Raw genomic sequence first — 24,533 nt, 5'->3', positions numbered from 1 at the left:
TTCCTCAAATTAACTATCAGATGGCATCTCTAAAAAATTAAAATGTAACTAAAATGAAAAAAATACTTTCTGAAAATATTAAAATATCTTTTTCTAAATATTGAAATCTTAAACTGTCATTTAAAATGCGTAATTGTACAAATTTCCGGTTTTATAACACCACTAAAAAAAATTAAAAAAATCAATTACAAATTCTCTTCTTGACAAATATGGTACAAATAAATATAAATAAAAGCATGTAATAAAAAATGAAAGAAAACAAAAGAGGATAAAAATTAAACATCAGATTGAATTTGAAATCGATAACGATAAACCAGTTTTAATTCGATCTGAACTAGCTACTTGTAAAAATCTAATAAAAACAATAGACTGTTTGTTTTATTGATCGTTTGGCAAAATCGTATTTCAAGAATTTCCTAAAAATAAAACAATTCAAATTAAGATTTAAAATAAAACTTGGGAGCGTAACTTCTTTACGGAGTTAATCTGACGCAACGGAACGTTTGAATATAATCAGAACTTAGCGAAAAATTTCTAAAAGGAGAATGAAATTAGTGCAACGACCGTTTTGCGTCATCTCGTATGTTGAAACGGGTGAATTAAACCTTTCGAACGTTGAGCTTTTAATGTCTCGACTGATATAGAGCTGAAAATGTTTTGTTTTTATTAAAGTGTTCATTTCATAACTGTGGGTTTTAATTTTAGTTTAACATCATAATGTCCGTAGACTGACGACATTTGACATCTGTAAATTGGGACATACATAATTAACCTTTTGGCTATGAATTAAGAAAAACAGTCTTTTTCTCTTCATTTTCTACGCAAGCGAAGATAATTTTTTTTGAATTTGATAAATTTGTTAGGAATTTTTTTATGCAAATAAATTTTAAGCTCTAGGTGGGACTTAATAGTCAAATATTTCACTCCTTCCGAAAAATATTTTTATTAAGAACTGTTTAAACTAATTTTAAAAGGTTAGTTAGATATACATATCCCGTTAAAAGTCAAAAACTAAAAATTATGCAAATATGCTAAAGGGGAAATAAAGGAACATTTTAAAGCAAGTAAATGTGTCACATTTCGTAGATAATTATCTTCTCTGATAGTAGGAGTTCACTAAAAAATTGTTCTTCAAAATTAAATTTTTTTAAAAAAATTAATTAATCGAAATGTTTTATTTCAATTACTTCGAAATACTTAATACGAATCGCTCTCTCTCACTCTTTTTTTTACAATTCTTTTACTCCCCCTTCCCTTTCCCAACAAAGAAAAGAAAGAGAAAAGCATTCCGGAAGAAGTTTATGGAATGCTTTGCAGAGATTCCAATTTTATTTCCACAATGTTTTTTATATCTAATTTTAATAAAGTTTAAAAAAATATCTTGATATATATTTTACAATAGTACTTTTTATTTTTATAGTGACGCAAACTTTTATTTTGAGTATGTCACTTTATTGATGCCATATATTTTTTTTTTACAATTTATTGCTAATAAAGGTAGGAAGTATAAAATATTATCACGCCATGATATTGTAAATGAAAGATTCTACAAATAGCTCTAATGAATGCTTCATGGATGTCGGATGAATGATTCCTGACATTGACGATCATTTGGCGACATGACGGTTAATTTGGTAGCTTTGGCGAAGGATCTCGAATATTCCAGAATATTTGCGATAGCTTTATTAGGACTACACTTCCGACATTTGTACTTGAACATTAGATTCCTATCACATTAGACATAAAAGCAAAGGCAAATCGATCGAAGTTTATCATATCTTTATTGAATGGATTGTTTTTGTAAAGTTTATTCTTATTTAATGCTTAGCGCTTGTTTTATTTCAAAACAATCGCAGTGTCTTTGCCAGTTTTGCTTGGCATGGACCCACATGAGAATATTTTTGTCGTTTTAAAATCTATAGAATTTTATTCCTTAATTTTGAACATAATAATTAATTTAAAACAACAGCCTTTCGGCGTGAAGAAGAATCTAGGATACAAATGTTGGAAAGAATTAAGAAAAAGGATACTTATGCTAAATATACTGAAAAAAAAATGCTTTAATGGCTAATGAAGGGATTTAAACTTTCTTAATCATTAATGATATACCTTCATTCTTATGGAAACTTCATAATCTTCATTATTCTCACCTCGTATCTTTTATTTTGAGCAATACTTTGGCATCAGATCGTTAAGTTTCCGATATCAATCTTGGATAATTATCTATCCTTGTGATGAAACTTGTAACATTTTATGAAGAAAAGTAGCAAAAATTTCTTTTAAAGTTTTTCATATATCGTATTCAGCGGGATTACATAATAATTATTTATGCTCTAGAATTTCACTTTCGCATGGAGGCAGAATGTTAACTTCAAAGGAAAGATGATCTTAGTTTAGAGGCTCAACCCCTTTTGTTATTCTGAATCATCGAAATTTCCATTAAAAATCAATCTTAAATGCTTGATACTAGATCAGTTCCTTATAGAAGGAGTAACACAACTTCCACCGAAAGTTTTACTCTTTTCTTTTCTCACAAAATGAGAACCAAGATTGCTTTTATTAATACAGTATGGGCTCCCTATATTTTTTATACTACAAAGAAAAATATAGGGAGGAAAAAAAATATAAAATTCGAATTAATCAGCCAGCAAAGATTACTTTTATGTAGAAAAACGTCGATATTCCTCTAAATTAATTTCCAAATCTGCGAACGGAAGAGTAGCGTAGGAGTTCTGTTTTATCTTCTCATAGAAAGAATGGATTCTTTCAATAAAGACATCACTGTAAGCGCTCGCTAAAGAAAGAAAAAGAAGAATAAGGAGGGGGAAAAATGAATTTTCTATAAAAGGTAAAACGTCACAAAAATAGAATTCGAAAAAAGAAAAAATGAGAGGAAAAAAATTCCGATGAGTAATTAAAATAGACTGGCAATACGATGCCGTCTATTTAAAGAACGCTTTTTCTTGTCCCCTGCGAGAATTAATTACAGCAATTTAATCTCGCCATCTCCGAAATAATCCCGAGACTGTTTTAAGTGACAGCTTCCGCTAGAAAGAATTTTCCTGCACAAGTCTAGTTTCAAACCCAATAATTTATGCCAAGAAAGAGCCGAATCGGTAACTTTCGCTTTAAAATAATTAATCTTTTTGTTTATATCGGAAACGTGCATTAATTAAATTTTCTGTTCATGTTTTTCTAGAGATGGGATTTAAAACTGTGTTTACATGATTTTCGTTAAAATATTTAGTTAATACATAAAAATATTTTTGGCTCGCTTGGCTTTCGATATGTAATTTGCAACTGAGTATATTTATGTAATTCAGGTTTACTTGATGAGTTTGTTGTTTTCAGGGGAAAAACTGATTTTTGAAGAAGATTGAATTTTAGAAATATTTTTCGTTGTGCTGTTAACTTGAATTTTATTCTGTCATAATTCTTGTTTTCAATATCAGAAAGCTATTACATGTATCTTTACATGGATAATTATATTCTTGAATATGAATCTATTATATTTAACCCTTTCTAGGGCCGTGGAAAGTATGCTTCCCACCAAATTTATCAATCTTTGTTTGAAATTATGTAGGTTGGCATAAGTTCTGACAAATTTTTTTAGTAAGTCAGAAACTTAGATGTTTTAGTCCTTTATCTCAGACAAAATGTGTCTTGATTTGTTACTTAATTATTAATTAATCAAATTAATTAATCAAATTAAATTTATCTAATACGCTAAATGAATCCCTTTTCTTATTTTAATTTCAAGTCTAAAAATATTTTAACATAATATAACTAGAAAAAAATTGCCCTTTAAAGGGTTAAAATATTTTATGTTATTTATATACCGGCATTATTCAAGATGAAAATACTTTATATCAAATATTTTGTTACAGAAAATCCTTTTATCGTCTGAAAAGTTTATTAATAAAATTTTTGATTAGAATATTTATTGAAATTTTCTCCTTAAACTATTTATGATTTTTAAAGAAGAATATAAAATTTAAACAAATGTCGAATTTGAAACTTGGAGGCATATAAAGGAAATTGTTTAAAATAGCCTTAATATGTTCGTTCAGTTGGAATACCATCCCAAAAAGACAAGATACTTATATATAATGAAGTACAAAATTTAATTAAAAAATATTAACCTTTTCACTAACTGCCATAGAACCTTCGTGTAAACCTTCTTGGAATTTCATAGTATTTATGAGAAATATTTGAAGAATATCTAATCTGGCATTTTTCTTTATTTGCATCTAGGTTTATAATATATTTTATTCGACTTATCTACCCCCCCCCCCACACACACACACACCTCTAAGTACAACGGTCTTAGGAATCCGCCACTGAAAGTCCTGAAATCTCATTGGTTAATATTCTTCTTATTAATAAAACGAATTATTGTCTTACCACCAAAATAATAAATATTCAGTAAAATTTGGGTTTTCCACACTCTGGTATATGTATTAAGAATAGTACATTACATAATTTTTATTCAAACCATTTTGCTTTATTATTCTAATGCAATATATAATATTTATAACATAAGAAAAGTTAATATTGGAAAATAAATGTCACTAAATGAGCACCTTATTGTAGATATATATATATATATGTAAACGCAGCATAGGAATTGTTTATTTCGTTTCTACTTTCCTACAAATTGCAACTGGAACTTTAGAAAATATAGTTGGACAAGAGATCCGGTTTCTGTTTCGGATATCCTGCTTAATCATCAGTGTAAGCTTTGTGTTAATTGAAGGGAAAAAACTTGATGTTGACAATAGAAATTACATATTTGATAATATAAATTTAAATGTTTTATTTTTTATTATAAACATTTCATCTTTAGTATGCATTGATTTTAAATTGGAAAATTATTTTATAGTGGCACAAATATTTTTCTTATTTATGTGGTACAAAATTTAAAAAGCAGTGGAACATCTACTTTACTTATCTTTTGTCGTATCTTTTTTACTTACGTATCTTTTGTCGTGTGAAAGTTCTTTTATATTTAATCATTTATGTTTTCGTTGTTCCATACCATTCATTTTAAAAGTTTATAATGTCGAAATTTAATTAAAATGTTTGTCCATCATTTACCAACGTTTTTCATTCGTTCCTTTTTCTTGATTTCGTCCTGTTTATACCTTGTTAATCCACGTGATGCTTTTGCGAAAAAAATGAAATAAAAGAAAATAACAATCCAATTTAAAAAAATAACAGAGCTGGAACAGCGGTTAACTTTTGTTATTATGATGAGTAAATTGTGTTATTACGGTTTAAAAATTCTTTTTTTGAAACTTAGCAGCTGGTTTTTGTAGAATTGATTTAATGAGAAAGGAAAGTTTGACTTTTTTTCTTTCTTTTGAGAAATAAAGAGAGGGAAAGGGGGAAAAAATCTGATAATTTTCTTTGTTGAAACATGTTTCGAAATATTCCAAACACTTAATGACTTAAAAGCAACGATATGGGGAAAAAGTTTATTTTGTAAACAATGTACGAAGGAGTATTTCAAAACAGATTGTTTTGACAATTAAGTTTTTGAAATGAGTAATACAGCGAAACAAATTCCAATCTAAATTTCAGAAGTAAGCAATGTTAAGTATTTTTTTAATGAGAAAAATCTAAGTTTTGTTGGAATTCTTTGGTAAATAACAGCAGCCTGTATTTATTTCACGATGTAAAAATATCCATAAATGTTATTGCCAACCTCATTAATGCAAAAATAAGAATGATTTGAGATATTAAACTGCAGTTTACATCTTAAAAAATCGTAATTTGAAGGATAGAAAACTTTTATTCAACGTCGTTAAAAGATTTACATTAGAAAGCTGAATGACTAAAACGCTATCTTATTTATAAAATTTTCTCGGAAAAAAAAAAGATTAAACTTTCGACTGTTTTTACACTAGTATTTATTCTGTAAATTATATATTGAAAAAAAAATTTTTGAACAGAATGCAATCATTTGAAGAACAGACTGATGGACCTAAACCTGCTAAATTTCGTACAAATGCACTTTGGAAAATGAGAATGTGCACCTCAATGTAATTATTAAAAAAACATTTTATTAGAATTTCAGTTGAGATAAGTTTACATTTTCAAATATGACAGACAGAAATGATTCTTTTCCCGTATTAAAATTCAATAAATGCCTTGTTAACAATACATAATTTTTACTTACATTTTTCCATCTAATTTTTTAAAAAGTATGAAAAGTATTTTAACTAGAATTTGCGAGAGTACCTTTTATTGTGGAACACACATCGCTTCAATCGTTGCTATAAACCTTTCATTCTTGATCTTTTTTTTATGACTAGGTTTGATTTTGAAGCATGCATTTAAAAATTTTCTATAATATTTTTGATAGTTACAATCAAGGTTTAACTTCAGAAGTAAGCAATGTTAAGTATTTTTTAAAGTTTATCACAAATAAGCAAGGCTGTTCTTTCTTGTAATGCATTTTGATGCATAAAAGGGATTTTCTTAATATATCTACTGTTTTACTGTAACAATCTTTATGCACTGAATGCAAAGGTAGAATGCAGTCAATCTTAAAATTTTATTTTTTTACTTTGTTTCAAACTAGATAGTTGAATTTTTGTTGTATTTCTTATGTATATCCCCTCTTTATAATAAAAAATGATAGGGAAAAAAACCCGAAGATTTATTAATATTTTGTCTTGCTTTGGGTGATTGTTCTGACGTATTTATCTGTATTATATTTCTGATAATGAAATGGATAAAAAAGGTGGATACAAAGGTGTGCCATCAGATAGAGCAAATAATTATACTTTTGATGAAAATTGTTCTGAACGTCTAATGCAATTTACTGAATTTTGAGAAATTTTTAAAAATATTTAATATTCCAGAAAAACTTTAAGGATTAAAACTAAAACCCATGCATCTTTACTTTTAGTTCCGTTACCTTTTCCAAATTTTCTGAGATAATAGCTGGAACATTTTCCCCTAACTTTAAGCAAAAACGAACGAAATACTCTTTTTTTTTATTGCTTGCTAATTAATTGCTTCTGGTAAGTCAAAGAATTTCTTCGCAGACCAATGATAGAAAACAAAAAGTATTCCTTCTTCTCTAAACTATTATTGGTTTATCATATTACGTGTCTTTCCAGTCTTGACTTAGCTAGAAGCTAAGATGATAATTAAATGTTTTAAGAATTGTGGGACCTGTTCTTACACAATTTAAATTCTAATATATTTGCAATCTAATTTCTTTCTGATTTCATTATTTTTTTTAAGAACATGCCGTTCTATTTCTTTATTTACTTCGATTTACATCGTTTGCACTGTCTGATATCACTATCACGAAGAAAAATAAACATATGAAATCAATACCGTTTTTTTTATTTCCTTTTTATATTTTCAATTTGTATGTTGCGGTTTTGATTTCTTTGAGTTCATCATGTCAAGGGTAATGGCATACAATTAGAACTGTTTTGTAAACTGTTACAAGAATGTTTTGCTATATTAAATTAGATTGTTAATTTGATTTTAAAAGTGTGTTGCCTGAGAATATGATATTTTATATTCAAAAAAATGTATTCATTTTAATTATATATATATGCATAGTGCATATTCATCGTTAAATTAATTTGTTTTTCTTATTTGCAGGTGAATAATGCTTACGTGCGGGACCAGTGGCTTCATTCTATTATATGGAAGGTTAGTATTTCAGTATGAAATTGCTTTTATTTAAAAAAAAAATATGTAGAAAGGGGGAAATAGGGGTTATGAATTCTTAATTAATATCGATAAAATTTTAGAAATTTTAAATATTCTTTGTAACATTTTTATAATATGGGAATACAAGTGAATAATTTCATGTAATATTAGCTTCAAAATGAACTATTTTTATAGACACTCGTATAGTATTTAAATTTGAGAAAGTGTTTTGTTATTGTTTTTAGCGTGCAAAAAAAAAAAAAAACTTTCTGGATTGTCCTACGGATGCCGCTCTCTTTCCTGTTGAAATTTCAATAATAGGAAGCATCAGTGATCCAATTTTTATGTTGTTCCGTTCTGTTTTCTCATTTAAGGAAGGAAAAGCATTAAGTAGTTTTAATTTACTTGCTTGAAAACTGTCTTTATTTTACGTTATAACTTCAATATATATTAAATTGAATATAATAGGACTTATTTGTACTAACTGGGATTCGATTTAACATGGATAGTCTGGTATTTGATGAAAATAGGAGTTTTTATTGAGGAACAACCGAAATTTGCTTCGATGTTTTTTGTCTGAAAACTATACGGATAATTCATTATTTAGGTAACTGGAGTTTGGTCAGTGAAATTCTACTGTATTAAATAGTGTGAATGCTGTATTATTTGAATTAAAATAGCTGGAAACTGGCGTAGGTTATTAGCATGTCAATTTTAATCTAGGATTGTGTTATGAATAAAATAGAATTGTTTTATATATGACGAAAACGGAAACAAATATGGCTGTTAATTCTTCTGGCTTTGAAAATAGTATACTTTTGCTTCGAACTTGCAACTGATTGGGTATGGAATAGTTAAAATTGAAATAATTAAAATTAAATTAAAAATTGTTGATTTATTCAATCAGCTGCATTTAACAAATCTATAGTCATTCAAAAAATTTTTGATATGAATTTTGTCGGTTTTCCATAGTGAAAGCATATTATGAAACCTGATAAAAATACATTTAAAATCATTTGCTAGTCACAATTTCAGTTGAAAAATTAATTTTAATTCTGTAGAACTTTAATACATGAGGAAAATTGTTTATATTGACAGATTTCAATTCCATATAAGCATTAATATAATTGAAGATCTTTTACCGTTTATTTGTTCTCAATATGCTCAAAAATTTGCAGATCTTTTTGTGATTAATCAAATTGTTCTTTATTTTATTTCTTTGACTTGATCTTTTTTATCATTCTTTTTTCACTGTTTATTTTTAAAATTAAATTCGTTAATTTAATTCGTGTTTTTTCTTTTATATTACAAAAAATTGCAATTATCAAATTATTTAATGCTTAATGGTTAAGTTAGAATTTTGATTAATTCTAAGAAATAAAAAAATTTTTTTTTAACGTTGTTTGAAAAATAAGAATAGTGAAGATTCGAACCTCTAGTTCGAAACATCGTAACAAGATAATGTTTTTGGTTTGATCCTTCTTTTATTTTTAAAATTTGCTATTAGTTATTTAGCAACGATGAAGTTCGCCCAAAAATTTAAAATCGTTGCAGTGCGCTGATAATTTCAGAAACGAAACCAATAAAAACTACTTTTGTAAAATATAATGAAGAATATTTTCAAAAATTCATTAAAGTTATGAGCAAATAAAGTTGATATTACTTAAAAAGGCTTAAATGGTTTTTGTAAAATGGTTTTTAATGGTTTTGTGAAATAATACTTTCCGAATTTATTGAACAAAAAATCAATTAATTAAGCGTCAAATTTCGATTAATTTTTAATTAAAGATCTGAAAAAAAATTGTAGAAACTCATTTTTTAATACACGTTACCCAAGTCACTATTAGCTAAATTTGGCGACTCTATCCAACGACTGTCTAACGTTCTACTCTGTGAAATGTTTTGAACGTACGTATGATAAAAATACATTAAGGATGATAAAATTTACAAATAACATTACAAATTATCATGTTAATAGCTTTTGAAATGGGCATCCGCCGCTACTGAATACATTTGTTTATCCACTTAAGTAAATAATGGAAAATGACTTTGAAAAAAAAATCTTCCTTTGTCTTAGTGAAAGCGTTATTTGTACGAATCCACTTCGAGATAATGGATTCAGTAATCACTCATTCGTCATGGCAGAATTTCTTCGCATTCTATTTTTCTACGTTTGCTGTGGTGATAACTGGAAAAATTATCTAATTTACTCAGTCATAGTTTGATATGGCTCTATTTGCTATCTCTCGGAGTGCTCATGTCATCTTTCCACATCTGTTTCTTTTCTTTTCATTACATAAATGGCCCACATCAGATTATATTTCATTTTCCCAGCCCATCGAATATCGGCTGTTTCAATGGAATAGTATTTTATTCTCTATCAAATCAATCTACCGTTTTATGGAAAGATAAATGACGTTTAAATATTCTGACAAATATTATTTATTCTGCGTCTGTTGTCAACAAATAAAATACGTGCGAAAATTAGATGGATTTTGATTATGAAGTGGATGGTTGATTGCTAGATGATGATATTTATTTTATACTAGCAGCCTTTGGCGACCAGCCGGTTCGCCAATCTTAATGTTCGTTTAAATTTTAATAATTAAATAGGTTTAACCGGAGTTTAACCCCCTTCTTCGCCAAGTTGCGATAACGCACCAAAGCTGGCAATCTTTATTATGCACTATAATTGAACATCTGCTTCTTTGCTTTTGAACATTTCGCAAGGCCGTTGTTTGCGATTTTTAAAAATTTCGCCAAGCAGGGGATAAAACTCCGGTCGTACCATTAAACATTTTACGCAATTCCAACTTTAATAGATTCTTCAGCAAAATATTTTAAAACTTCAAATTTTGATAGTCATATAATTCACTCATAATATTATAAAGGCCTTCAGTTATAGCGTGATATATATCTCTCTAATTTTCTGTTACCCCTCGTAGAAATTATGCTTTAAATTACAGTGTAAATGATAAATCTGCAATTAATATAATATTTTTTACTGAAACAAAGCATTTTTTTTAATAATATGATTACTGATAATAGAGTCACTGAGCGTTTAAACTTTATGGTCACTAAAGAATATCTTTCTTAATTTATGTAATATCTCAAGAATTTGTCAACAAAAATTTCTCAGATTCATCATGAACAGATCGATTCATTAACAATGTTTAATTTTAAATGCATCAAACACTAAGAAAATAAAATGAATCGTTTAAAATAATCGGTCGAAAACAGGTTTAAAAAAATCTACTTAAAAAACGATGTACTTAAAACTATAAGCATATACAAAAAATATATAACTAACATAAATACATTTTACTTACAAAAGCATGCAACTAACCTAAAAATAATTTAAATCGTCCGTTGGTTGTCATGCCAACAATCAGAACAATGCGCATGCGTGGATTTTCTTCGCCAGTTACGTCAACGCAAATGCGTAAATTTTTCTACGCCAGTTGGGGTAACGCTATGCAGATTAGACATTTTTAATTTCCTTTATTCTGTGTTATTTTAATTCAAAAGTACTTCAGAATGAATGTGAAACATGGATTAATTAACAATGTTTAATTTTAAATGCATAAAACATTAAGAAAATAAACAGAATCGTTTGAAATAATCCGTCGAAAAATGTTAACCCTAGCCTAATTACTGTTGGGAGAAAAAAACAACTGATGCCTTACTTATTTGGCGATGGGGAAAATGGAAGATTTTTTTGGCGGAAAAGTTGGCGTTGGGAAAAATGGAAGATTTTTTTGGCGGGAAAGTTAGTTTTTAATTAATAATTGACTACCCCTAACATTTAGGGGGATGAAAAATAGATGTTGGCCGATTCTCATAGATACCGGATATGCACAAAAAATTTCATCAAAATCGGTCGAGCCGTTTCGGAGGAGTATGGCAACGAAAACTGTGACACAAGAATTTTATATATTAGATTAAAATTATTTGTCTTAAACGTAGTTTAATGCATTGGTTTATTATCGATTTTTTCCCCCTTCATCAGACTGCTAAAGTGATATGCTGAACTTAGTTTTGCCATAGTTATTTCTCTGAGTGCCAGCACCAATGAACTTATTTTCAGTCTGAATGTTAAATGAGATTATATGAAAACTTCGCTCAAATACAATTTAAATCTGGTTTTCGAAACTGCTTTGAATATTGTTGTGATAACTGCCTAGAGTTCGAATGATAAATTTAATACGACTAGCTGTGTAATTGCAAACGACGCTTTATTTCACGGAAAAAAACGAACCACAGATAATAAAAACATGAGTTACCACAGAAAACTGAAGTTACACTATGAATAACACATCATTAAAAAAATATCAATAGCACACATGCAGACAGCGAATCGCCATTTAAATAATGGCAACAGCACTATATTGCGTAGAGCGCCAGCTGATATGCAGTAATATTCCAAATACTTCATAATTAAATCTCGTGTGAGTATTTTGCCTTTTATAAATTCCTTATATTGTATTACTGTTTTCATGAATAATAGAGATAGAACCGAATTTCTTGGATTTTCCAAAACCTTCACTTTTTCTCCCACACTTAGGTGTTGAAATTCTTAGCCAAGGTTGGTTCATTGACCTGAAATCCACTCAATTTTCATTAGGAATTCCTGTAAATCTCTTTTTCCAGGGAAGTCTCTAATTTGGCAAGATATATAACAGATTCATAACAATAGGATTTAGGAGTCAATTGGGGAAGGGGGGGGGGATACTGATTTTAAGGTTGTAGAAAATGATTTCAGCTCTAACTGTCGCAAATTAAGATACTTTAACGAAAAAGAAGCATTTAGTAGATTATTTTTGAGTAAACATGTTTTCTTTCACGACGGGGGGGGGGAGAATGTTGCTGGCGGTTGGATTAGATTGACTCTTGATTGTATTGAAGAAGATCGTAGGCAACTTCTGGATGTAATCAAAAATTTTATCATTTTTTTAAAGTTATGTATGGCATTATTTTTCTTTTACCATGGCGCATTCGTTATGATGCAGATAATTTTATTCTGTAGAATTTAAATTTGCTTTCTGTTTCAATTTTACTTGAACACTAGATTTGGATGAAAAGAAGCGCAGAACGTATTTACTTAGCAGGATTTTAATTAGAACAGATATTCACTTGTAAGCAAAGAAAATGATTAAATATGGCTCTTCATATTTTTATCAACATTGTAAATCCATGTGCTTTGGTCGGAAGTTTTTTTTATTTATTTTTTATATATAAAACGAGATTCTTAAAATTTTTACAATCATATTCTCTAGAGCTATCTAATACAATCATAAGCTCTAATGTTGATTAGAATTTTTTTTGGTAATATCATTTTAAGAAAATTGGTAATTTATTGTAATATCATTTGGTAATATCATTATCATTTAAGATCCTTAAACATTTTGATTATTTTGCTCTTTGTTGAATAATAAGAATAATTGTTGTATATAAACATTAATATAAATCATAATTCTTGCTAATATAAATAATTATTCTTTGAAATCATTTGTTAATCCACAAAACATATTTGTATATTATGACAACGGTTTTATGTTTAAATAGTTAACACGTGAATTGAACGTGTTAACTATTGAACTATTATACACGTGAAGCGAAAAGTTAAGGAGCGAGCCCTTTATTTCAAATGAGAAACGTTAAAATCTAGATTATATTCTTTATATATCATTTTGTGTCTTTATGTTTACTTAGAGTTAATTAAAATGAGACGTATTACTTGAAAAAGATCGAAAGGATCATGTTAATTACGCCGTTTTTTGTTATTCATAACTAAAAGCTGCATTTTTGTATTTGTAGGCTCATCGAATTCTTTCGGTAGCTTAAATCTTGCAATAAAAGAAAGCTCGGCTTAAAATGAATCCGCATTTAATTAAACTGCTATCATTACATCATTAATCTCTTGCTTTGCAGTTGTTTTTGCTGATGATTAAAAGCTTCCTCGAGAAGTTTAAGTATACAGTATTTAATTCTGTCTCTTGTTCCCTTGTCCTAACAATATAAATAAATAAAGAGAATTTAGTGGTTCAAATAGAGTTAAGATTGTTTTAAATTGGTTTGAAATTGATACTTCCTGCTCTTAATCGGTGATCGATTCAAGCTTTTAATTGATTAAAATTTTCTTAATTTCGATATTTTAGTATTTTATTTATATGTTGTTTTAGATAAACATTTACTGTTTTTACTAAATCTATTTAATTGTAAATTTATTTTCATGGAACTATTTTTCCCAATTGATTAAATATTTCATATAATTTTAGATCGCCAAGATTCTCGACTTTAAAAGCCGAAAAACGCTTCTAGACTATTTTTAATGGAATATTTTTTCTTTAATTATACAGAATAACACAAACGGGAACTATTTTTTATATTTTACTTTTATGCGCACTAAGTGAAAAATATTATTATCGTCAAAAACTTCTGTCACGAGATTTTGACGAATTTTTACTCTTTACATCTTCCTAAGTTTTAAATGCACATTTTTGGAATTATGTCTGTCTTGTAAACAAAATAACCGAAGCTGTTTGAGTAAGGCGGACGAAATTTTAGGTTTGTGGTCACTACATTTCTTTAAAATTTTGATCGGAATCCAGTGATAGGAATTCTAACTGTTCTAGTAGAGGTGAATACAATAACGGCGAAACGTAAAAAGCTAGATGAATAAAATTTGGTGAGTTTTGTAAACCGAGTTTAGTTTCTAAATGGTACATCCATATTAGATTTTGAAATAAGTATATCAAAGGATTGAATGTTTATTGGTCTGTAATTTTGCATCCGTGTAAACGGGATAAATCAATAACCACATTACTTGAATAAATTAAATTTGTTATGTAATCTCGTTGCCAAAATTGTAGTTCTGCGTCAAATTTTGTTTTCATTCGGTCGATAAAAAATGCCCAAAATGCATGTTAGGTTAACTAATGCTTAATACATAACGAAGCAGTAAGCTCTCAAGTGCACTCGTAGATGTAAATTCTCAATATCTTTACGACTTTGCATGTCCAATTTTTTGCGGTGGGGAGGTTGGATTTGGGGGGTGGAGTAACACTTTTATTAGATGACATGCGAGAAAGTTCAGAGGATACCGACGCCCTCTTACTTAAATTGTGCCTGTACTTAGTTTGCTTTGGAAAATTAAACTAATTATGATCTTTGCGGTGTTATTATGCATTGACTTATGTCGGAAAATGTTGCATTAGAATTTTATTTCTATAATTTTTTGAAAAAAAAACAATTATAGAAAATTGTTGAAATTGGAATTTATTATATTTTCGAACAGTGTCTTTTAGAATCAGTTCTTTTATTTCTTAGGGACATATCTCTTTTAATAAATTGCAAACATTAAAGCACTAGATGCATTTTGTTTCGATTCGAATTAACAATTTGACCTTCCACATTAGATAATTAAGTTGTGTGTAGCACATCTATGGCCGGAACTCGAACAGGAAACGCATCCGGTTTAGGAGAAAGAAAAATAAAAGCATATTTGAGCTGAATTAGTCGCTCTGCTACTGTGTTGCACCTTGCTATTTTAGTTTTTCTAAGGATTGTATTTATTAACACTTACTGATGTTAAAGTTTTATACTTCCATGCACTGCCAAACTAAACTACCTTTTCGTCACCTGTGCCAAGTTTTAAATTGTTTTTGCTCAAATAGCAGTTTTGAATAACATGGGCCAGTGCCTTCGTGTGAATAACCTGGCTGTTCCTGAATTCCTTTCACTGAAGTCCAAAATAATAAAACATTCTAAATATAGAAGGGCTTTAAACCATCTCCCAAAAAGCAAAATGAGCTGTAATCTCTTCATTCTTTTAAGATATGTTTCCTGAATTTCTAATTTGAAAATGTCCAACTTATTTTCAAATTTTTGTGGAAAAATTCGAGACTTATATTATCTTTCTTTATTCATTATTATCAATTTAAGAAGCTTTATGTTAATTTAAATCAACTTAATTAACTACATATCTCTAAACAGGATAAGCAACGAGAAATGAAACTTATCCTTATGAAGTTAAATCCTTAATGAAGGATTTAATTCAGAGTTAAATCACTTTCATGTGAAACACGTCAGATTAGTGTCCCGTTAAAGCCGTTGAAATCCTCCGTTTATTGCTTGATTATGCTATGTATGCATGGCATGTATGCATTACTTGAGTATACTATGTCACAGAGGCGACATTAATCTTGTCATTGTTGTATGTTGTAAACTGACTCTGTTATATTGGAACAGCATCCCGAATTTTCGTTCCTGTTTTGAACATTTTCTCCGTCATTTACATTTTTTTAATTCGTTCTCTCAAATTTATGTAACTGGTTTTTTGCAGTTACCGCCACTATTCCTCAGACCTCTGATGGATAATAATGGCCTCCTGATAAAGTTTCGGTTTCAGGATTGAAAAACTGTAAGCTCCAAACCCGATTCCACAGTAGAACTGCTTTATAAGTCAGGCTGGTGCCTGTTCAATTCTTCGGAGCCAAAAGTCCTGTTGATAGAATGGTTCAGAAATTTTGAAAATGGGGCGCGAATTCAAATTTACCCTGAACCAGTGAAGATTTGTGGACCTGTTATCGAACCAGGGTTCAAAATTAGAATTTCTGTTCCGAAAAGCCTTCATGTTTTTTCGAAACGAGAGTTAAATGTAACTAAACAAAAAACCTCTGGTCCCTTGAAAAGTATTGTTATGAATCTGTGATGCTGCTTCCCAGCATAGTTGGTCCATAATCAGAAAGACCGTTTTACAGTCATATGCATTGGACGGAGTCCGGGTGTCGCGTCGGAGGTCCCAGAGCTTGGCGACAAACTTGGCTACAAAATAGATTATATCCGAAACATCGAGAATTTTCCCGATCCTTCCATTGGGAACCGAAATACGATTCGAAAGTTCCTCATTGGTTGAGAGGCTTCTGTCCCCGCCTCCTGAGACCTATAAAAGGAGGCAGTCTGCAGCTGCCAGAGGAGAGTAGTCGGAATCGACGGTCGAAGAACGAGTCTTCCAGAGATTAGCAGAGCAGCGACGGAGTCAAGCTAGTGCTGAACTAAGCTGTGCGCTACTGTCTGCAGTAGAATCTTGTTGTGTGCACGTCTCGGCTGAAGATAACTGTCTTCTCTATGCTGTATATAGTTGTCGTCTTTGTGCTGTCCTGTGTGTCTTCGTGTAAATAAACGTCGTTATTGTTTTTTTCTACTGCCGCCTGCTGATTGAGCGTTCTCTACACCATTTAACTTCCACTATCCAAACGAACCCGGAAATTTCGCAACAGTATACAACAGATTCGATTCCACCGAAGCTTTGTTTTAGTGCTATTAGTTTTTGGAACGCTTTTACCAATTTGATCTCATCTTTAGTTACATTAATATGACATCAACATTTATTATACGTAATGTTAATTTGACAAATGAGGATTCTCAAATGTATAGGGAGGAGGGCCAAGTGTCAAATTTACCTACAAATTACACAATCTGCAGCTTAGGGCTCTAAGTTTCTTGTTCTTCTCCAACACAAAACTTATCCGAGTTGGAATATGCCATAAATACTAAATGTACTACTTAAATGGCCTTATGAATGACCCCATATAAAAAAGTTTTGGGCATCATCAAGTCAAATATCGCCACTGGGGGGGGGGGGGTTGACGGAAGTTCTATTGTTACTTTCATTATATTGCATTTTTATTATAAAAAAATGTGCAGAACAAATGTGCAAACTGTAATCATTCCTGTTTAAATATACATTTGAAGAAAATAAAAGGAAGGAATCTATTTTTTTTTTTTTTTTTTTTTTTTTGTATATGTAAGAGTGTTTGTCATCGTCCTGCCGTAGTTTGTTGCCTATTTTATAGATACAAAGAAATATAAACATTTAAAGTTATTGACTCTTCTTCACTTTCTGGTGGTCTTGGCATTTCCGTGTTTTTGTTTTCCGTTGGCTAAAAGATTGCTTGCATAAAAGAGACGGGAAGAGGAACAATTGGTGTGCTGCCACTTACGGGAGGCAATGAATCACCGGGCGTTGATGGGTTGTTGACCACCTCGGACACAACTCTCATTTCTCGTAAAAGGCCGAAGAACACACTAAAAATCTTTCTCCCCCCGTTAAAAGTTGTCCGCTGATTTGAAGGGATTGCATTCGGTTCTTTTATTTACGTGACATAAATCCTGTTAAGTAGTTCCCGACAGATCCTGTCTTTCTTTATCTGTATATGCACAGATTTTCCTTTACTAAATTGGGAATTCTTCGGAATTTTCCTTTAAAATTAAAATTTTTGTCTTTTTGTGAAAGTTTCATAGACTTAACAATTTCAAGATGGTTTCAAGTATGTCTTGTATAGTTTCTCAGCACTGTAGATTTCTGAATAAATAACAACAGCAAAATAAAACAAACTAATGTCATATATCAATACTAATATTAAAGGTGAATGAGTGTGTATGCGTGGTCACTTGACAGAGTAGATCATCTAATCTAGAGCTACCACATTTTAATAGGAGGATGCAGTTGGACTCTTCAGGGTTATTTTTTAAAAATTAATTCATTAAATATTAAGTAGGTTTTTGGCATTTTTTCTCGCCTACTTAAAAAATTGTTATTTATATATCTTTATTATATACGTTTTCAGTCTTTAACTTCGGTGCATATTATTACATTAAAATTAGTTTTAGATCATATTAAAATCCAAAAAAGTGTCCTTTTAATGAGGCCATTTTTTTTTGTTACAATGAAATTTTATGCATCTGCATTGTTTCATCAAATATTTATTCCTCCCCCCCCCACCCTTCCCATTTTTTAAGCCTAAAAACGGGTATTTTGTTTACATTTTCATATTTGTTAGCAATGCCTTAATTATTTTTTTTTCTTTCCGATTTTATATAAATTAATTTTTAATAAATTTATAAGCAAAAATTATTAAATATTAATTGAACTTTTTGAAATGTAAATTATTTCATTAGGAATTTGAATTAATTATTTAAATAGCTAACTTTCAAAATTTTTATTTATATACATTTATTATATAATATTAATTATATATGTTTTCAGTTAATAACATATTACGCATATTATTACATAAAAATTATTTTTAGACCATTTTAAAATTTAAAAAAAAGTGTCCTTTTAATGATGTCTATTTTTTATTGCAGCGAAATTCTTTATTTTATCCAATATGTATTCACATCCTCACCTCCGAGTTTTTTTAAGCCTAGGAATGGATATTCTGTTTACAGTTTCATATTTATTATCAATGCTTTAATGAATTTTTCATTACTGATTTTATCTAAATTAAATTTTTAAACATGGATTACTGATATGAAGTATTTTTAGAAATGATGGGCTGAAGAATTGTACTTAAAAATATAGACAGATGAGTCAAGCCAAATATTATCATGCTAGCAGTTCCATTTATTTTTTTTACGTTGATTTAAATGGGAATATCTTAGTTCTAACTATTCTTCACATTCATTCTTTTTTTTAATACTCTATTTCATTTGAAATAAAACTTAATTGACAGAGACAAATATACTGATAAGCACATGAGTATGAATCTTCGGCAATCGTCTGCGAACAGTAATCCTTCCTGAAATGAGGAAAAAGGTGGCTTTTATTTTGAACGGTTCACCTCCAAATGAACGCCGTGTGAGAAAGGGATCAGCTTTTTATCCACCTGCCGAATAAGGTAAGCCGTTAACCACCTGGCGCGCGAATGTCGTTTGCGGAGAAAGGGGAACGCATGTCGGAGGATGCAGGTGATTTGTAGGGGAGGCACGAAAGCATTGTTCGCCAATCCCCATAGTGTCACGAAGTGATGTGGCGACAACTTATGTAGAAATGAACTTAACAACTTAAGTAAAAATGAAATGCTATGGATGTTGTGTTATGTTATTTATGTTGTTTGTTTTAATTACTCTGAGATTCTTGTACATTATAAGAACATATTTTGTTTACTTATTTGTATCATAAGAATATCTAAATTAAGAATTGGGTGTCTCAAAAATTTATATAATTGGAGTTATTATTTCGTAAAATTCGTAGTGTACCTGGAAGTTCCGTTTTCATTTTAATGTGATACGAAATAATAACTTTTTATAGAATCTTATCAGTTATCGGAAATGGCATAGAACTAAACGAAGCAAAACAATTTAAAGATTCAAACTTCTAGTGTCTTCTAGAAGTTTCTTATATTTTCTTCTAGTAAACAAAATATAACACCCAAGCAATGTACTAGACTTAATTTGTCTTATTTTGTTTTTAATATTTTTTCTTTTATTTAATTGTTTACGATTTTAATTAAATCTTAGCAACATTTTTAATAATAGCAGCGATAGTGCGAATCCAATAATTTTATTTAATGTGATTAGATTGTGTACGAATATAATACATAACTAAAGCAAAAAAACGTATTAGTGTGAAATGTATTTAAATATTTTTTAAATCTTTTTTGAAATTAAAGGGGAAAAAACTATATGGAAATAGAACTGTATCACCGAAACTCTTATTTTTTTTTAAATTTTAAATTGTTGTGGAAATGATTTTTAGTGCAATAAATTACATAAATTAAAGTTATAAAAGAAAAATTGTCATTAATAAATATTTGATTAATTATTTATTAAAACATGATCAAAATTTTGGAAAACTTTTTTCGTACGAAACATCTATTATCCACGGAGTAATTACATGCAGAATTTTATAACTCTAGAAGTATTGAGCCTTGAAAAGCAGGTTGAGCAATTTTTTGGTCACGCATGTCATCACTAAGTCGATACATCGGCCTCATTATCATATTAATAATGTAACAATATCTAATTTCTAATGTTGCAAATATCTGCATTTAAGGTATGATTTTTAATATATAGCGAATAAATCATTACGGATAATTTCTGCAACTTGTAATCCTTATATAAAGTGAAATATCTTGAAAACTTAGTGGTTTCACCTGTATTGGGTAGCCTGTCAACGCTTGAATTAAATATTTTTATTCATTTATTTTGAGATTACCAGAATGGTGACGTTTACTTGAATGGGTATACAACAGGAATACGTTTTGTTGCTCGTTCAAGATTTGAGGAAAAAGAATGTTATAAATTGACGGAACAATTCCGCGTTATTTTTGGGGGACGATATGTCTTGATGGATTTCTGATGAAACGAAAAAAGGCCATTGATCTCCCTTTTGTGTACACATACATACACATTCATGGTCTTATCCTGATGGATTTCTTTTTATTGAGGTAGACATTATGGATTTTGTTTGCTCAAGGTATCTTAAATGCTAGCTGAGATGTTTTGTACAAACAAAATGAGCCGAAATGAAGGAGTTCTTTTGTAAGTATCAATAGGTACTACTTATTATTAGCTATGCATATAAAAAGAAATATTTGTAGCCAAGCAGATGAATCTATCACAGTTACAGCTGGAAAATTTCGTATTTTTGGTTTTCGAAGGGGTGCTTTATTAAATTTTGAAACCCGAATTTAAAAATTTAACGTAGAAATTTTTTTGTGTGTGATATGTTGTTTTGGACGAGCTTTCTGACTTATTTGTCTGTAGTATAATCTCTGATATTTGTATCGGGGGGGGGGTGAGATTAAAGCTTTATCAAGTGAAAAAAAATTCCGTTAAAATAAAATTATATTTACATAAACAAACATAATTTATTGAAATTTCAGTAATTTTATATAAAAATATAATAGTAATTTATTTCTGTAATTATATTTTAGTAATTTTATATAAAGTTTAAAGTAACGTTTTCTTTTTCCTTGGAAACAATTCAGGAATTAAAATCATAATTTCCATATTCGATATTCCAATTTCTTTATCTTTGTGATTTTTTTGAAGTAATAATTATCATCATTTTATCAGATTTTAAAACAATAATGGTTGATAGGCTTTTTTTGAATTTTAGTGGATTGCTTTCCTAGCAACTTCAAAAAAATTTTTCGCAGATCCATGATAAAAAAACTGAATTACTTTTAATTTATTTAGCTATTCAGTTATTAGTTATTCACACCTTTCCATTCGTGACTTGGCAAGGAGCCAAATGAGAATTAATATTCAAAAAAACATATCCACTGCTAATTCCATGCAGGTACTGCTAGTTTTAGTGTATGGTACACTTATTTTATATTCCTTGTTGTGATTTATTTAAAAATATATTTGACTCTCAATTGAATGTTTACATAAATCGTATAAGAATCGTTCAAGGAAAAGAAAAATTTGTTATTCTTATGACACTCTTACATTTCGACGTGTAAAGTAGCTACATGACCCCTTCTTTATTCATTTAATAATTACGCTTAATAGTAAATAAATACATCTCAGGAGTTGGTTATATTGGCTATAAGAAAATGCAATGGTTAATTTACCACAAGTATTTTTTATTATTATTACCAGGTAATTCAGAAATCCTTTTCCCACTTTTAGAATAAGTTTCAGACAAATTTTAAAATTTCTTTCGCCATAAATAGTTTAATTTTATTAACAATAATTTGAAAAATAATTCATCATAAATTATCTCCATTTATTTGCCTAATCATTATTACACCGTCATTTTTGCCCTTTAAGAAGAAAAATACGTAAAAAAAACCCGTACATTTTCTGCGAAGAGTATCTTAAAAATTCATCTTTCTTCCAAGTTCGGAAGGAATAGATACTTTATTATCCCATTGTATTACGATCAGTGCACGGACTTAAAACTTCCGGTCAGAATGATCAATCTTAAAAACATAATAACTTGCGGATAATGGTAGTTTTCGTGAACGGCGTTTGATATTCTGATACCGAATTTAAAGAACAGAAAACGACTTTGTGTTGGGAGTTGAGTGTGACTGCGCTGTTCCGATAGAATGATTGTTTTTCTTTTTCGCCGAAGAATCGTCATCGATTTGTTGGAAGAAAAGAAACATAATCGTAATTCATGGAAACTTTTTATTGAATTTTCTGCGTTTGTGTTTGTATATTGTTTTATGTTGACTCGCTGCTACCGTTATTGTCTGGGTAGTTCATTGTGTTTTTACTTTCAGCACTGAGCACAGCTGCACCATGCAGGTAGGAGTTTTTACCGCTTATTCGTTTCGATATGTTTTTTTTAAATAAAAAAATATTTTAAATTTATTGTTTATTAATTATGATTTTTAATTTATTGTTTATTAGTAGTTTTTTGTTGTAATTTATTAAGACTGGTTATGTAAACTTTAAACTTATCCTTGCTGATAAAATTTTTAAAAAATGAGACACATAGAGAAAGGTCGCTTTAGTTGCTTTATATATTTTATTACTATTTATAAATGAGGATTATTAATTTACCATTTTTGCAATATTAATTTATGAAAGTTCAGAGCCCTAACTCGTAATCTCCTTAGTTTACAGATCCTTATGATAATAAATATAAGAGACACAAAGTTATTTTTGCTTGTTTTAAATTTCAAAAAGGCTCTTCTGTATGAAGGTATAAAAACTGAATTTGAAATTTTAGAAATTTTGTATAAAGAATTTAATGTCTGTCGCATTATTTCGCAATCAATTATGTTACTGCTTTTCATAACAAGGCTTAAATTATTTGATTTCCATCGCGGAATTACATTACCGGGGAATAATGTAATTCCCCAGTAATTTAGTAACAATTTTATTCATACTAAGTACTCGTGTATATTTTATGATGTTTTTTATTTTATTCTTCCCTTCCCTTTTCGTATGTTAACATATAATTGGAAACTTATATAAATTCTGAAACCAACTATTATTTTATGGATTTCATTTTTGATTTTTCTTATATCTATGCACTAATTGTTCCTAAGCGCTCACTCTATTAAAGTACTTATTTGCAGCGCAAAAATAAGTCATATTCAATTAGCGTGATAGGTGATCTCTTTTGATGCAATAATTAAATTTAGGATAATGGAGTATTAGAATTTTTTTTGCTAATATGGAGAAAATTGCATTAAAATGTTGAAGTCGAATGATAATTCTATAATCCAATTTATCTTAGCTTGTTACATTAATTAGTAGCAATTCATTATTATAACATTTAATGCAAGTAAGCCTATCTCTATATGCCTAAAAGGTCCTCCCACATTTATTTGTGTAAAGTTCATAAATGTTTCGTCAATTAGTTCTTCAATATTTTCATTTAAAAAATTGGCAATCAGCATTTTAAAAAAAAATTGATGAAATTTATCGGTTTATTAAAAACAATGCTTTGTATTTTTATAAAAATTATAAAATTTTATGAGTATTTTTTAAAAATTTCGCCTGGAATCATCTACCTTACTATTTCCTTTAGTTTTAAATTCATATTTTTTTCCTTCATGAGTAATTGTAAAAATGACTATAAATAAGTAAAAGGAACATCGGAAAATGATTTCAAAATTATTTTTTTTGAATTAAAATTTATTATCATTTAAAGAAAAAAATATTCATTAAAATTGTTAAAAATGTGATAAGTGTAGTTAGATTTTTAAATATATAAATGCTTTAAAAATGTTCGTGAATTCGAGACAACTTTCACATATACAATTAATAACCCTAATTGTCGATTAATTTAAAATTATTGATTCATTCTTTTCATTTATTGAATCATTATAGTTGAGACACTTTTCTTTTATTTCTACGATGTTCATATTCCAAATGCCTTATCCATAATCCTTTATTGCTCGCCTATTTTAACTTTTATTTTATAAATGATTATCTGATTTAATCAGTAGACTAAGTGCAAGTTTGGTCTTTAAGCACCATGATTTGAAAATCCATGTCATGTATTTTAAATCCATGATTGAAGATCAATTTACTACCTTTCTTTCCGTCTTTGGTTTCTGAATATTTAAATCATTATAAAATATATCTTTTCAGAA

The 24,533-nt window shown here is 29.0% G+C and overlaps 1 protein-coding gene across 1 annotated transcript in view; it reads left to right on the top strand.

Moving 5' to 3' along the window:
* Positions 1 to 24,533, top strand: part of LOC129963108 (C-Maf-inducing protein-like) — a 184,915-nt gene that overhangs the window by 90,669 nt on the left and 69,713 nt on the right. The window contains exon 3 of the mRNA XM_056077182.1: positions 7,630 to 7,680. Within this exon, the coding sequence (XP_055933157.1) occupies positions 7,630 to 7,680 (51 nt within the window). The remainder of the gene's footprint in view (positions 1 to 7,629; positions 7,681 to 24,533) is intronic.

The sequence above is a fragment of the Argiope bruennichi genome, chromosome 3 (genome assembly GCF_947563725.1).
Source record: "Argiope bruennichi chromosome 3, qqArgBrue1.1, whole genome shotgun sequence".
NCBI lineage: Eukaryota > Metazoa > Arthropoda > Arachnida > Araneae > Araneidae > Argiope > Argiope bruennichi.
The sequence above is the reverse complement of the archived record's forward strand: the minus strand, read 5'-3'. Positions and strand labels throughout refer to the sequence as shown.